The following is a 15,860-nucleotide window of genomic DNA, read 5'->3' as shown; positions in this document are numbered from 1 at the left end:
TTCGACTTAAGTAGATATATCATTTTGACATATAGGACTTAACAACTTATGCTAATGTATTTGCTTTCACAAGATCAAAGGAGCATTATCTGTGCTCTAGTTACTTGAAGCAAAGAGTCTACATAACAAGAGGGGCCACTTCTCTCTTTGAGCCAATTAAAAAAGTGTCCTCAAAATTCGGTGGCGCCCTCTTCGTAAAAGCGCACCTTTAGCAAACAGAGTAATCCTGCTTGAGTTATAAAAAATCAAAGTGAAACTAGCAAGTTTTTGAATGAATTTCGGAAGAACGCTTTTTTAAAATGGTTACGCCGACAAAAAAACCTCTTCCGGAGGAGAGGGTGATTGTTTTCTTCGAGTATTTTGACTTTAGAATGAAAGGCGAGAGGTCATTAAAATTTTTAAAAACTAATACTCCGTACTGAACGAACCCGAACTACTGATGAACAGCAGTCGATCTGCGCACGCAAGGAGGTGCTATTCCTATTCTTCTTCTGGAAAAACGAAAGAGAGCTTCAAAACAGACTGCAGCGCCATCTGAAGCAAAGAGCATACTTCCTGCGGACACTTTTTTGGCTGAGTGGCCCATCTTGTTATTTACTATCTTTGCTTGAAGTAAGCACAGAGCAACATAGTCAAAAGAGAAAGGGTGGAACAAATTTGAAAACAGCTTTTTTTTTCTCCAGATTGACAGTTGTATAACGCAATAAAAATGCAAGTTGGTAGATAGATGAAAAGTATCCAAGAGCAATACTCTCCAACCAACCCTTGGGGAAGAGATACTTTAAGAACCAAAAAATAATTAATTGGACAAAAGATAAGCATGAGTTAGAAATAATGTTTCAAAGGTTGGAGGGAGTATGCTCATACTTCTAAAGAGTCTGCAAGAAGGAGTGTGCACAAGTAACAATTTGAACAATTAAGTCAGTCTCATCTCATGGCACAGACACGCCAGATCATGAAATCTGGTGTGTAAGTTTCCTTAGGAACTGAAACTGTAACTCAACTTTACTAGAACAATCAGAAGATCAAATAGGTTTCAAAATCATGTATTGGCCGTTACATTCAATAACGAAATGGAATCATATTATTGGCTACATAGAATATATATGGAAAGGAACTGAACAAACAGTGAAAAGGAGGACTTAAACTTAAACATAGGACTTGAAAGAGAGATGACAGTGATGGTTCCTACGCTGGAGTGAAGTTCTTTAGCTATAGTAAGAAGATGATATTTCAATTTAATTCCAAAGGTGCACTGTGCAACCAGAGGCCATGCTTTGACACTAAATTCAATTCCTGCATTCATCAACTTAACACTGCACTGTGACCAAATTCACTACAACTGTTCATGAGTGAAAGAAACGTGAATTAATAAACTGATCTTAAGGAAAAAGGAACACAAACTTTCGCTCCAGCATTTTCTAGCAAATGAACGGACAAATATAGCGCTGTAAAAGTCATCATTCCATATTTCGATCAGAGCCATTACATTTTACACTCCCCTTTCCTCAAGTTGAAGTAAAATTCAAAATGAGTAAATAGAGTTTCTACACTAGACTATGAGTTTGTGAACCGTCAGAAAAAGAGCCCACTATGTCTCATTAACCACTCTGTGCATGCAAAAATACAAGTTGAGCCAAAAGGACAGTTCGAGGAGTGACAACAGTGATGGAATTTACCAGAAACATGGGCACTCAGAATCATGACAAAGCTTTTGAGATGATACAATGAGAATTCACAGCTGTAGCACAGGAATGATAGCAAAGATTAACTATTTACAAACACAAAGTATCATGCATATTGCCCTATTTCCAGACACTTTCTGAAACATCAGACAAATCTACCATTTATATTGTACAGGTTGCAGTGGCCAAGCATGTCTTGCTTGATAAAGAAAGACACAGTCAATATCTCGGTACTTATTTGAGGCGGTGGTGGGAGAGTTGGTGAAAAGGTTTACATTCTGTACTGGTTATATGATGAGAAACTGGATAGAGGAGAGTTGAGGAAGAATAATGAAAAAGAACAATCCTCTTTCTTCCACAAAGATTTATTTAACAAAATAATGCAGAGGTCACAAGTCCCAAAAGGTCAAAAGTACAGTCCCGTATCAAACCCCAAGTAAAAAAAAAAAGTACAGATGTCAACATCTTTTATGTGACTTCTACCCTAACTGCTAACTGCTAACAATCAAGTATCCCATTCAAGCTCGGATAAGATAAAAGCTTTTTGAACTTTACTAGTTTTGGGGTACATTCATCTCAGCTCAGCTGATGTAAAGCACTCAGAGCTTATACTAGTATGGGATAGAGCGCTATATAAAAACAATCTATTATAATTATCTCATTTTACTTACAGTACGGAAGTGCCTGAAAACGGTCTCTAGACACTAACAATACTAAAAAAGAAAAAAGCAAACTATCAGAAAGCAAGCCCATGGCAAGCTACTCAACTATTAGGCCTTACCGCACTATTGATAGAAAAGTTGCAGGTAAAGTATGAACCATTAATCACACTAGGGTCACTTACAATACTGAATACAAAATAGAAGGAATGTATTACACCAAAACACCTAGATAGCCACCAACAGACCTGCCCTAAAATCCCTTTTGATATTAGTCTTGTTAATGCACATGAGACAGACAAATGTGAACACCTTGACACTTTCATACCCCTATAAAACACATTTCATCTGTACATACGCTGAGAGTAATATTCTGCCAATCATATTTACATTTTTGGGGACATTTTCTATCATTATGAGCAAAAATATGTAATTTTTCTGAAACTGAAACCATGTTTACATCATCTCAGAAGTGCATTGGCAAATAATTAGTAAGAAAATGACTTCAATCCGACAAACTCCAGGACATGAAGCTTCAATTCAGATGATGAAGGCAATAACAATATAACTCATTTCATCTTTACTCATGCTAGTCCATACAGCTATATAATTGTGAGGCAGCGTGGTGGAATCAGGCTCTCGTCAAAATAATCAAAGAGAAAAAACTTGCATTTTTCCGCAGGTTTGTGAATTTTTATCAAATTTTCGTTTTTTGGCTCAACACCTTTCTCGCCCATTAAAGAACTCATTTCTGTGTGGATTTTTCTGAAAACTGTTGATTAAAGGCACAAAAAATGTAAATTTTCAGTTATCGCGAACTCTTAAGCTAAGGAAATAACTACTCTTTGGCGGCCACTTTCTCACTAATTTTACCTCTGAAAACATGTGACCCCCACCTCCTTCTTTCGCAAACATCTCGATTTGTATTCAAGATATATGGATATTTTTTCACCAAAATAAAGACAAGTAAACAAGCTTTAAGATGACACCAATAACTCTACATGCCCAAAAATTGACAAGAGCCTGATTCCACCACGCTGCCTCACATATACTCTTTGCAAGATAAAAAAACCCCCACATAAATCAAAAGGTCAATAGGTCCTAAGGCATACCACATGGAAAATAAAATTAACTCTGAAAAGTGTGAAACTTGTAACTATGTTTTTCAATTAGCTTTTCCCTGCTAAGAACAAAGTATTTCCACAGATTAAAGCTCTAGCAACTATTTTCCCTTACATTATTACATACATTAAAGAAATACACAGCAGGAAAGAGAGACAGTGAACCTTGCCCTTTTCAGCCCTTTGGAAATTTTGGCTCTTGTCAATTGTAACTTCATAAAATACATGTTCCAAACAAAACTTATCAGAAAAAAGGCTGGAAGGGAAAAAATTTACATGACTGACAGGTAACAGATCTATAAAGTAAGAGCTAATTAACATAAAGTAGACAAATGATATCCTCATCCTACTTTAGGGATCCCAAGTCTCAAGGATGTACAGAAATAAATCTTCCAAGCATCCATGAACTGACTGTATTTGTTCCTGAAATTTTAGGAGTCATCTTTCATCTATCGTGAACACACACACACTAAAAAAAATACTGTAGGCAAAAAATATAACTGTGCCAATATATATAAAATGTTTCTCTTACCGTTCAAATCACAGAACAGCCATTTTGTTCTGATTACAGAGTCAGAACATCTAACATATGACAAAACCACAAAGAATATGAACGAAACACTCCCCCCAACAATTTCCAAGTAACCCATAATTTGCTTCAGTACATGGAAAGTGGGCACTGAGGATCAATAAAATATGAGATAATAAACTTCCTCACAGTGAAAGTCCCTCCCTCCCCACATGCACACACAAAATAAAACGGTAATATTTGGTTATCCATCCTCATTTTCTGGAACTGTTGAATAGACACATAAAGAAATAATGAACACCTTTAGAAGTTCATCATCATTAGCATTCCAAGCTGAACCATCACATGAGCTTGATAATTGACTTATTTTTCAGAAAAATTCATATGAACATTGCAGAGTTGGAGTTTATGGAGGGTCGACATGAAAATAGCCACTATTTCAATACAACAAAAATAGAAGTCTCGATCCCTAATCCTTATCACCAACAGTGGAAGAAAAACCTCAAAAGAAAGGCCACTCCCATCTTCCATCCATCACCAGCCTTTCCTCCACTTTTCTTAAGTAATCTGTTTGGGTCAAAATGAGTAACCCCTACTTATGAACACACGTGGACTAATGGTTGGATGATGTCTCTGGACGCTTGCGACGACAGACTCGCTTGTGTTCTTTGTGCCAGTGAACCTGTTGGCATTTGGTGCTGCAGTATGACGTGTTCCAGCAGCAGTGGTAGATGGCCTCTTTCTCACAAGACTGGCACTGCAAGCGCAATCACACAGACACAAAGGGTTTAAAAAAAGACTGATTGACCATTACTAGTACCTATACTATAATTAAAAACTTCAGGAACTTGGAAGACCAGAGATGCCAACCACAGAAAACTGAAATGAGTACTGGGAAATATGAAAATGTGTATTTTCAGGGGGAAATGTGTATTCCCCACGAACGACCGAACGACTAGTAAAATGTTCAGGGTGTCCAGCAATATTTCCTGAAAAAACTTTAAAAAACCCACCCATCACCTCGAAAAAGGGAGCACACACGCGTAGACTACAATTTATACATGTATCCAGTCAACAACATGTCAGTGTTCAGTGTCGTACTGGGGTCTTGTTTGACTTAAGTATTTCAGTCTATTTACTATTATAATATTTCCCCCTCATTATTATATATAAAAAATTAATCCTGCTTTGACCGTTCGGAAGAGCCTAGAACAAGAATTTCGACTATCAAGAACCAGTCTGGGTATCATGATTCATATTAATATTATGAACTGACAGACTAAAATTATTGCTCAAACTAAAAGAAGAGCAATAACTTGAATGGCTAAAGTAGACCCGTGTACTGTGAGAGTTGTGTAACAACTGTGAGAGGGCAAGATGCAGTGACACTGAAAATCTGCCAGTCTTGAACCGAAAGCTACAACATACACTGTAGGTATAATTTACTATCACCCATCCAATGAAACGCGAACACTTTATTTCAATAACACAGACTTGCAAAGAAGTAATGGTCCCGATTCCGCACACGGCCTGCACCAAAGCGCGCTTTGCAGAAAGCTCTAATCAAAATTCTGAAATTTGCTTCCAAGTTTTTGTCCTCTGGTATTGCCTTCGCCCCCCCCCCCCCCCCCGAGTGTATCATAAAAAAAATCAATATATAATCTCCTCCCCTATTCCGTAGTCCTATACTTCGCAACGCAGTTACTCTCACTAAAGACAGTCTTTGCTCACACAATGTCGCATTTATTTATGATGCGAATGCGCGCAGGTTCTTTGACCAGTCATGATGACGAGCCAGACAATCTAAAAATCAGACGACGCTTGTATTTTCTTTTCTTTCTTTCCCACACGTGACAGCACAGAGACGAGTCCGAGTGTTGATTAAATTTCACTTGCACAGCAACACAGCGTTTACACTGCACAACCTGCATGTCACAATTGTTGCATTATCAGACTACCGCAGGCAAACTTCTCGGTGGTAATGAAAGTGAAAGTAGGTCTTCATTTTTCAGATCGAGCATTGGTGTCACATACACTTCCGCCTGCCGCCATAGCTGCCTGTTCGCGTGAAACGTACTCTTGGACGGGGAAAAGGTGAACGAATATAATATCACAATCGCGACCGGCAAAAATGAAGTTACTGACCTTATCGGACTTGGTTTTCAAATACATGTATTCCAGTTCCGCGATACTGAAACTATTTTGGCAAAAGATGGGACTTGGACTTCAGACAATTAGGTTTACTTGCCCAAGCTGAATCTTTTATTTATTTTTCGCATTGCAGGATGCGTATTTTTTCATGAAAAGTCGTATTCGCGTATTTTCGGAAAAAAATGGTACTAAAATACGTAAAATCGTACTGGTTGGCATCTCTGGAAGACCATAAGCAAGGAAAAAATTGGCAGTTGACATCATATACAAAAAGGAGGAACATGATATGACAGCACAAGAAACATATAATCTGGAAGATTTCATTTTCTAAACTTTCACATGTTTGAGTTACAGATAAGCACTGAAAACTGATTATGGTCACTTAGAGAGTAAGGAAAGAAGAAAGACAGAGAAACAGGAATAAAAGAAAACGAGTAATGTCCACCTGTGTTGTCCTCACAGCACCAAAATAGCAGAGAATTTTCAGGAAGGGACAAGCCTAGCCTACATATCACTGAATAAAGAACCACTCATTTAATAGCTTTCACAAAAGTATTAAGTTTGTTACAACAAACAGCATCTTCACTACAAGAATACTATCGTATCTGTGTAAGTTGGCCTTCATACAGAATGCAACACTATACACATCATTCCCACTAGAAATTAGTGGTTTTAAACATTCTATATGACATAAACAAGCTTGGGCGGCAATAGAATTTCATGAAGTACTGAACTAGTTCTTGCTGATAGTAATCACATTTCTGCATTCCGCAAGAAAAAAAAAGCATACAAAGAAGTGAAAAACATATCTAATAATTTTGTTTGGGAGTTCTGTAAAATTTTAATGTGTAAAGCAAGGAAAGACACCCCCCCCCCCCCCCACACACACACACACACATACAAGAGCATCCGGTAGAAAAACTCACAGTTAGAGAAAAACAGGAACAGAATAAGCGCGGCAATGCTGTACAGTTTAATTACTTACCCATTGCTGCTTCTTGGCTTGAGAAATGGCTTCCTTGTGTTTAGCAGCCAGTTTCTTCATCTCCTCCATATATTGCTCTCTGGTGTTTTCCTCTCCTTGCTTTCGAGCTTTTTCCACCTCCAGCTTCATAGAGGCAATTGTCCTCTCCACAGCCTGTTGCTTGTCCTTTCCAAAGTCCTCCTCTAACTAGAGACACCAGACACAAAAAGTAGGGTTCACAATTTTTAAAATACAACCATAGACCATAGTTAAATCAAATATGTTCTACTTCTTTCACCATCCTCATTTTTTCCCCTTCAATAAGAAAGATCAGATAAGAAAAGATAAGATAAGATAGATAATACTTTATTATCCCAGACGATAATTTTTCTTGGCTGTACAGGGCCGTAAAAATACATGCAGGTATAAATAAAAAAAATTAAATTATATATTACTCTCATTAAAATTCAATATGAAAAGAGAAGTAAAGCTGGCAAAATGTACATATCACATCAGATGCATCATTCATCCACATGCAGGAATTGCAAGACCTTTGGAGTTATATAGATACATACTCTAAAGAGCAAAATACATCTATGCTTATTCTGACAATAGCCTATGCTAGATGGTAAAAAACTTCTTTTATACCTTTCTTTCTTTGTTTTTAGAGGTACATATCTGCCGCTGCGTGATCTGACAATTTGCGTGGAGAGGGGGTGTGATGGGTCGTTCAAAATGCTTATTATCTTTTTTATACTTGTGGTGTTATACAGTTCATCAATTCTAGTAAAATCATATCCAGAGATCTTGCTGGCTTTCTTAATGGTTTTGTCAAATTTTTCTTTATCTTTCAGCCTACAATTCCCAGCTCAGCAGCAAATACAAAATAATAGTATGCTGGTCATAAGGATTTTATCAAGACCAAAAATTTGAAAATTATTGACACAACAAAGGCGTCTGACTCATGAAATCTTCTGGTTCTTGCCTTCTTCTCTAAATTTATAAATCAGACCCAAAAGAAAACTTCATCACAAATTGTTAACACACAAAAATTGGTGTTTTCAAACAAGTCTTTTTAGTCTTCAGCATTGAACCTTCTGTGATAGAACATTTCACCCAAAGAATATGTCAGCTTTAGCATATAAAGCACTACTGCATCAAGACAAACCTCTGTACAGTCGAACTAGCTCTAACGGCATGCTGTCCAAAACAATCACCTGCACATATTCCATTTTTCATTCCCCCTTTTATTTTTCATTTTTTAAATATGTCCAAGACATCACAATAGACAATGGATAATTTTGACTGTAGAAAGGCCTATTGGTTAAATAAAGTGCATCTTATCTGTCTTATGGGGGCTCATATGGTCTAGATGTACAATGTTCGTCTCTCATTCAATAGGACCCTGGTGTGAAACCTGACAGCGAACTGAAAATGTTTTCCTTTCATCTCATTTCCTGTTCTCTAAAAATTTTCTGTCATCTCACCCCCCCATCCTGTTACTCTATGTGTCCAAAAATTGGCAAGAGCTGATTCCACCACATTGTGACACATGCATAAATTCACTTTGACATCTTTACAAAACCAAAACTGGGATATATTACCTCATAGGTAACAGGTACTAAGCATGGTGAGGCAGGCAGAAAAATTTCTCAGAGCAGCTGAGAAGCTTCAGTAGATAGAAAATGGTTAGTCCTACACAAAGAGATCCCCCCCCCCCCCCCCATATCATTAGAAAGGAATGTTTCTGAAGCAAGTGAGCACTACAATATCTTCATCTCAATAATTTACTACAACACCACCCCCCCAACCACCACCACCACACACACAAAAATACTCTTCCGTACCCTCTGAGAGAGTTCTTTAAGAGCATCCTTTTTGTCCTCCTCAAACTTCTCTTCCAGCCTCCGTGTGAGCTGAGCCATGGCCTCTGCCATCCTCTCCTCCATGGCCGAGGAGTCTGCTGCTTCACTCTGCTGTCCACTAGCTGGAGCCTCTGTGCTGCTGCCCTTGTCCTGCTCTGTGTCCGTTACCATGGGGTCTGTCTGAACTGACGCAACCTCGTAGCTCTGGGAGGGAAGTCAGAATTCAGATGTCAACACAAATCTTATTTCATTTCATACACGGGAAAAAAACCCAATGTAATTTCATAATACAATAAATGCTTTAAAAAAGGGGCACAAAATCTTCGGAATGGTTTCTTTTCAGGGAGGGAGGGGTGTGAGGGGTAGAAATCAAAAAAGAAAAAAAAGAAGAAAGTATGAAACAAAATTAAGCTTTCAGCCCGGAAAACTGAAGAAACAAACACTATGTCTTCAAAAGACGTTACAACAATCTAAAGATCACATCTGCATTTCAGTCAAACAGGAATTTTTACATGTTTCCTAAATCAAAATTTTCAAAGATGCCTTGATATGTTTTATGGACTGGTTGATTGTGCACGTTCACGTAAAGGAGTAGTAAATGACTGGAAAAAAGCAGAGAAATATATTCTAAAAAGTTAGTCAAAATAATCAAAATGTTGGTTGCTCGACAAAATTGTGAGTTAAGTTTGAATAAGGGGGAAAGCAAATAATTAAATATAGACATTTGTATTTGTTTGATCAATTTCTGTTTGAAAATTGTCACGATAATGTCACATATTAACTAAAATATTCTTTCACTCTTTCACTTTTTTCTGTCGTATTCTTCACGGCGCACCGGCAGTGGAATTTTAGTTGTGGGGGGGGGGGGTCCCGCCGAGCGCCTTATCACATCGGGGTCACGAGGCACGGGGGTCAGCTCCCTGTCGCCGCTCTGTCTCGGCTGACTTCATTTTTGTTACTTTTCAACGTACAGTTTTAGGTATATCCTTTTATGCATGGTAATTATCATTTAATGCATCCAAAGCACGCATTTCTGCTCTTGAGACCCAAAAAACAATGGACAGTGTAACTTGTCTGGTTATTTCGTTAGACCCGCTGAAGTCGGTAATGCTAAATTGAAAATTTTTTTGTACAAGTGTGAATGAAAAAATATCCAATATAAAATAAAAAGCATGACAAAAACTGTCCAACTTTTGGAACATGAACGACATAGCATTGGTGCAGATACTCAGAAAAGATGGTATCTGCGTGTATAAAAGGAAGCTGTAATTTTGCAACTTTATACATCTGGCACAAAACTCGTAATGAAGTAATTCCTCCAAATACAACTTTATGTGTCTGATATAATCGGAAATTTTCGCATATTTCTCTAAAGTTTATCAAAATTACCCTGATGTCTCTCTTTGATGAAAAAGTACATAGCGATTTTAGTGCCAGAATACATCTACAACAATGCAATACATGAACAGTAGGCTATCAGTTACACTCCATAAATTATTCCTTATTTTTCTTAAAATGCTAGATCTAGGTTTCGTAAGTTGACTGAAAAACAGGGATAACTTCTTGTGATTGCATTATAAGAATACTTTCTAGCTTTCCAGTGACACTGAATCAGCACCAGGCTTTTCCAGCTTCTATTTTCGTTTCTATAACCATTTGCAATAACTGACAATGTTTAGATTTTTTTACATTCATAAGCGTCCGCGCATTTGTCCGACACAAAAAGTAAGAATGAATGTTAGCTGTCGTTATTTTTATTCCATACAAGAAGTTCATCTCTACCCATGTATTAACACACTTTTGCCTTTTTTAAAAATATCCCATAATATATCTTTCTTAGTTGACGTTGTATGCAGGCTGCCACAGACACAGCATGATTCATGAACAAACGCAGAGTAATTTTCTCTTGTTTAATGGTAGAACAAGAGCCAACGCTGAGTGTCTTTAGTTAAAAAATGCAGATGTGCATCTTTCTTCTCTTATAACTTGACTATTACTACTCGCGCAGATTTAAGATTTCTCATGGTAAAAGACATGATATTCGTAGTCAGTTTAACACAGATTTTAGACAGATCTGTTGTGCCTTTTTAAAAGAAACAATAATTTATTCATAAGTATGTAACTAAAATAGGACAAATTGGGTACTTTATAAACACTTATCTTGAACAAAAACTAAGGCACATAAATTAACCATTCTAACGCAGAATAAATCTCAAGACATTGAGCTTTTGGAACATGCGCGTAATGGTTTGCTGTGTGGAATGGGGAATAGTTATATCATTGCAAACGAAGACAAAAATACAAACTTCTTAACCGACAGCAGCAAAGTCACTTCAGGGCTCATTAACCCCGTGACCCCGAGCCGGGGAGCTCATGCGGGCTGCTGAGTCACGCTAACTAAAGGTAACAGAATCAGGCGAAAAGTGACGCCATGTCTTTGACACTTATATTCTACGAAATCAGTCAAGACTTTAAAAAAATTGCAGTTTAAATGAGCTCTGCTGTTTTTTCATTAAAAAAACAGACCCATCATGTCCAACTTGAAAACTGATTTTCTCTATTTTCCAATTTGGAAAAGTGCTAAAAAGGACGGCCACCCTTCAAGTGTGCTTTTCTCAGCATAAGATTTTGCAAAGCACATAACCTAAAAGAAGCACAACTCAATCAAATAGTGTGACATTTTTTAAAATTAGACTGTGGCACACAGGGCAATGAAAACGTTTTCATGAAGCACTGGCAGTTGAAGATGCAAATATGACGATGAACCTGCTTTCCAAAGGCACTTTCCACACACAGCATTATAGTTACAACCCACTCACACACAACTAGGAAAACCAACAAGAACTCCCATTCAGTAAAACCAGCATATGGGAAAGAAGAACTTTGAGATATACATACTAGTGAAAGTGTTTGGCTGGCTGTAGTCGTCATTGGAACCGGTGGACTGTTTGCCACTTTATCCATGCTAGAAGTGACTGTATGTAGTTCATCTTGACTATTGTACTGTGGAAACAAAAACAGCGTTTAATCTCTGAAAACCCAAGAGTTCCTCGTTAGATGCACAGATTTCAATAGAAAATCATAATATTCAACACTTTGCGGTCACTTGGCGCAATACTGCGAGAGTGAAAATTATCTGTTCCAGTCACTGCACCAGGCCCGAGAAGTCCGTTGCAGTCACTCTCCTGACTGGGTGACCACATGAGGTATTTTGTACTGCCAACTATGCGACTGCAAAGTGTTAAGACACAAATTATTTTTATGAAAATTTAAAAAGTCTGGAAATAAATCATTACTCATGTATTCTTCCATACTCTATGCACTATACATTTCACAAAAAAAGTTGAATTACACCTTCCCTATGGTTGTACTACTACCACCTGAAGGCAGTTTCAAAGTAATACTCATGTTTGATTTTCTTCAATCTTAAATAATCATGCTTGATTTTCTTCAGTCTTAAATAATTGCCCCATGTACACTATCTTCATAGTTCAAAACATAACAAAATGCCCTACCTTTGCAGAGTTTCTTTGACGTTTTCTTGCATTCTTTTCAACACTCGTTGAAGTAACTTCTCTGTTTTCAAAGTCATCTTCTTCTTCCTCCTCATCCTCCACATCCTCTCTCTTTCTTTTTTGAGACTTTTTAGAGCGATCTGGAGGAGAAAAAAACATCAATAAAAGTAAACTGCAATTTGTTTCACCTTACGAAATAATAGAGAGCAACTATCCTTCAAGTATGCCTCATAATTCTAGTTAAGTTTGAAAGTGTTAACGAACAGCAAAATGCTACAGAATAATTTTCCGAAGGTTTTAATTTAAGGTGTTTACTCCATCATGAAAATACCACGCAGTACCATATTTCCTCAGGCTCGTAATATAACAACTTAAGACATGTTTTTTTTGTCACTTCAGAGTCATGTAGTAATAGAACCCCCTCCCCCCCGCCTTCATAGATTCAGTAGTGTGGAAAAATTGTCAATGTACCATTCTGCATTTAACTCAATTACAGGGCTACAATTAGTAGTATAGACACAGGCTGCAACAACACTGTCTGTCTTTTTGTATTCACTTCTCATATTATTTTTGCATAAATAGGAAACCAAAGAATTTTAAAACAATTTCTACATCAACTGGTTAGAAATTTAGCATATAAGAAAAAAACAAATGAAAGCCTCGAATTCAGACATAATATTTATGCAGATACTTATTTGTTGCCTTCCCCAAAAGCTTGCGAACCCATGTAGCAAAAATGTTCCTCTGCAATTTCCAATCCTAAAAACTTTTCTAAAAATATAAATCCGTTTATTCTCACTTTCTTCCCCAAAAACACACAACACCTAAAAACATCTGTGCACACATATTTATGTTTATGAAAAGAAAGAAAGAAAAAAACAAAACCCAAACCCTCTCTATCTTCTTTTGGGAGTCAGTTTCTCCTGTGGTTTGTATTTCATCATTGAATAAACAAGAGAAGTAAAAGTAACCAAGACACCCAGCAGAAGGAGTTCAGGAATGCCCTTGCCCCTTGAAATGCGCCTAAGAAGTCATTTGTGTGTCTCATGATAATTAGGCTCTTTAAACAGAGACCACTGCATTTGCACTGATTGTGTAATTAAGCCATGAGGGTGGAAAGGTTATAGAAAAATTAATTTCCCTTTTTGAAACAGCATTTTTATCTCAATACAATGAACTTACTCTCATAACTGTCTCGCTTCTTTCTCACAGCTTTCTTAGGAGAATGCTTTCTGATGACTTCCTCTTCTTCCTCCTCCAATGACTCTTCTGTGTGTTTCTCACTTCCATCCTCTTGCTCTCCCTCAGCTTCCTCCTTCTGCTCTCCCATCTCTTCTTCATCCTCCTCATCTTCCTCTTCTTCCTCCTCTTCATCAAGCCCTTTCCCGTTTGTTGCTTCCAGCTCTCTTTCTCTTTCTTCTAAGATTTCTTGGTGTCTCTTCAGTTCCTTCACGGCCTTTGTAAACCCTGAGCAAAGACAATGTAAACGATAAAAATGTGTGCTTCATGCCAGTCAATGTACATTATACATAAATTTCATAGATAAAGCTTGTGGAACATTCTTTAACTTTCAACTGCATGGACACAGGAGCAAAAGAAAAACACTTTCATTATCAACTTCTAAAACCCAATGACAAAAGGATCATTGGAGAAGGGAGGGAGGGACAAAGGGATCAGGGAGGGAGGAGGGAGGAGAGAGAGAGAGAGAGAGAGAGAGAGAGAGAGAGAGAGAGGGAGGAGAAAGAGAGAGAGAGAGGGGGAGAGAGAGAGAGAGAGAGAGAGAGAGAGAGAGAGAGAGAGAGAGGAAGAGAGAGGGAGAGAGAGGGAGGGTGAGAGAGAGAGGGGGGAGGGAGGGAGAGAGGGGAAGAGAGAAAGAAGGAGAGGGACGGTGAGAGAGAGAGAAAGAGAGAGAGAGAGAGAGAGAGAGAGAGAAAGAAAGAAAGAGAGGGGGGAGGGTGTTTCAGCACATAATACATGTATCTGTGTCCTTTCTTGTTGTGAATATACATGAGTGCACATGACCTGTGTAACAACTAACATCATTCCCATAGTAAATGACCAGACAAATTGCTCTACTGCTCTACGGAAGATGAATAAAGATTGTCACTGTCAAAATGTGAATCAGAAAATGTTTGATTTCTTTTAAAAAAGGATTTCTCAGAACTGGGAGATGAGAAGAAATACATTTAACTGAAATTTTGCAAATCCCTTTATCAAATCTTCCCATTTAAAAAAAAAATAAATCAAGATAAACAGAAACAGCAGATTATAGTGACTCATTATAACATGCAAGGCAAAAATGACAAAACAGATAATGAAAAAAACTAATAATGCTTTCAAAGATGTGAAAACTATTTGACACAAGTAAATTTCAAGCGGGAAACATTCATAACTCAAGCTCATGGGGAGGGGTAGTGATCTCTTACCTGCAGTGCGTTTTATAGTCATTGCTTTCAGATCTGTAGTAATTGGTTTTATGTATTCAGCAGGTATCACAGCTCTGAAATTCAGTTGGAATGTGTAGTCAATATAAAGACACTAACCAAGTTTTAATTACAATCTTTAATCCTCCCTTATTATCATCACAGAGTGCCAGATATGAAACAAACACTGGCCAACACAGTTTGCTCTTGATGTCTGTGTTTGGGTGCTCTTTCAAAAAAATCTATGTCCTTCTCTAAGTAAGCTGCTACTGGTCTATTCCCACCTTTTTTGCCATATATTTTCTATGTTATGAGTGAAAGCTTGATGTCCAAGGCCTCTATGTCTATTCAAATGTTAAAAAAACTGCATTATTCTTGTTGTGTTTATGAGTGTGTGGCCCACCAGAGCTTCTTTCAGCACTACTTCATTTATTTGATATCTTTTTCTTTCATGTAATACTTAACAATCTAAAAAACTACATTTCTGTGGCTACGAGTTGATTTTTTCACTTTATTTGGTAATTGTCCTGCATTCACTTCAAAATAAAATAATAAAATTCTTCTTTCACAGTCATTGACATGTTTTGAATTCAACTCATTTTACTGAACCTGTCTCTACCTATTGAAATTATCTGATTCTCTATAATTTCTGTGGAACATTTGGAGTCAGGTGTAATGATAAAGCCTAGATTCTTAAATCATATATTTGATCTATTCACCTTTGCTAATGTGATAACAAATAAGATTTATTGCTTTTTCAGATACTACCGAGAACTTTGCTTCCCTTACAATAAAACATAACCCTTTACATTCATAACAGTATCTAAAAGTAATTTCATGTCCTTTCCTGAATCTACAATTAAAACTTTATTGGCATATCTGATGCAATTAATATTCTCTCCATTCACTTCAGACCTGGATTTTCATTTTAAATTCTTGCAGCAGCAT

The 15,860-nt window shown here is 37.3% G+C and overlaps 1 protein-coding gene across 3 annotated transcripts in view; it reads right to left on the bottom strand.

Annotated features, from left to right (window-relative positions):
* Window positions 1-3,574: 3,574 nt before the first annotated feature.
* Window positions 3,575-15,860, bottom strand: part of LOC101852522 (zinc finger MYND domain-containing protein 11) — a 31,342-nt gene continuing 19,056 nt past the window's right edge. For all 3 annotated transcript variants that reach the window (XM_005089899.3, XM_005089900.3, XM_013083188.2), the window contains 7 exons: window positions 14,916-14,989; window positions 13,672-13,956; window positions 12,490-12,629; window positions 11,873-11,977; window positions 8,957-9,178; window positions 7,131-7,316; window positions 3,575-4,751 (listed from right to left, as the gene is read on the bottom strand). In XM_005089899.3, coding sequence (XP_005089956.1) covers window positions 4,608-4,751; window positions 7,131-7,316; window positions 8,957-9,178; window positions 11,873-11,977; window positions 12,490-12,629; window positions 13,672-13,956; window positions 14,916-14,989 — 1,156 coding nt within the window. In that variant the 3' untranslated portion in view covers window positions 3,575-4,607. The remainder of the gene's footprint in view (window positions 4,752-7,130; window positions 7,317-8,956; window positions 9,179-11,872; window positions 11,978-12,489; window positions 12,630-13,671; window positions 13,957-14,915; window positions 14,990-15,860) is intronic.

The sequence above is a fragment of the Aplysia californica genome, unplaced genomic scaffold (genome assembly GCF_000002075.1).
Source record: "Aplysia californica isolate F4 #8 unplaced genomic scaffold, AplCal3.0 scaffold00010, whole genome shotgun sequence".
NCBI lineage: Eukaryota > Metazoa > Mollusca > Gastropoda > Aplysiida > Aplysiidae > Aplysia > Aplysia californica.
Note: the sequence above shows the minus strand (reverse complement) of the source record. Positions and strands in the feature narration are given on the sequence as shown.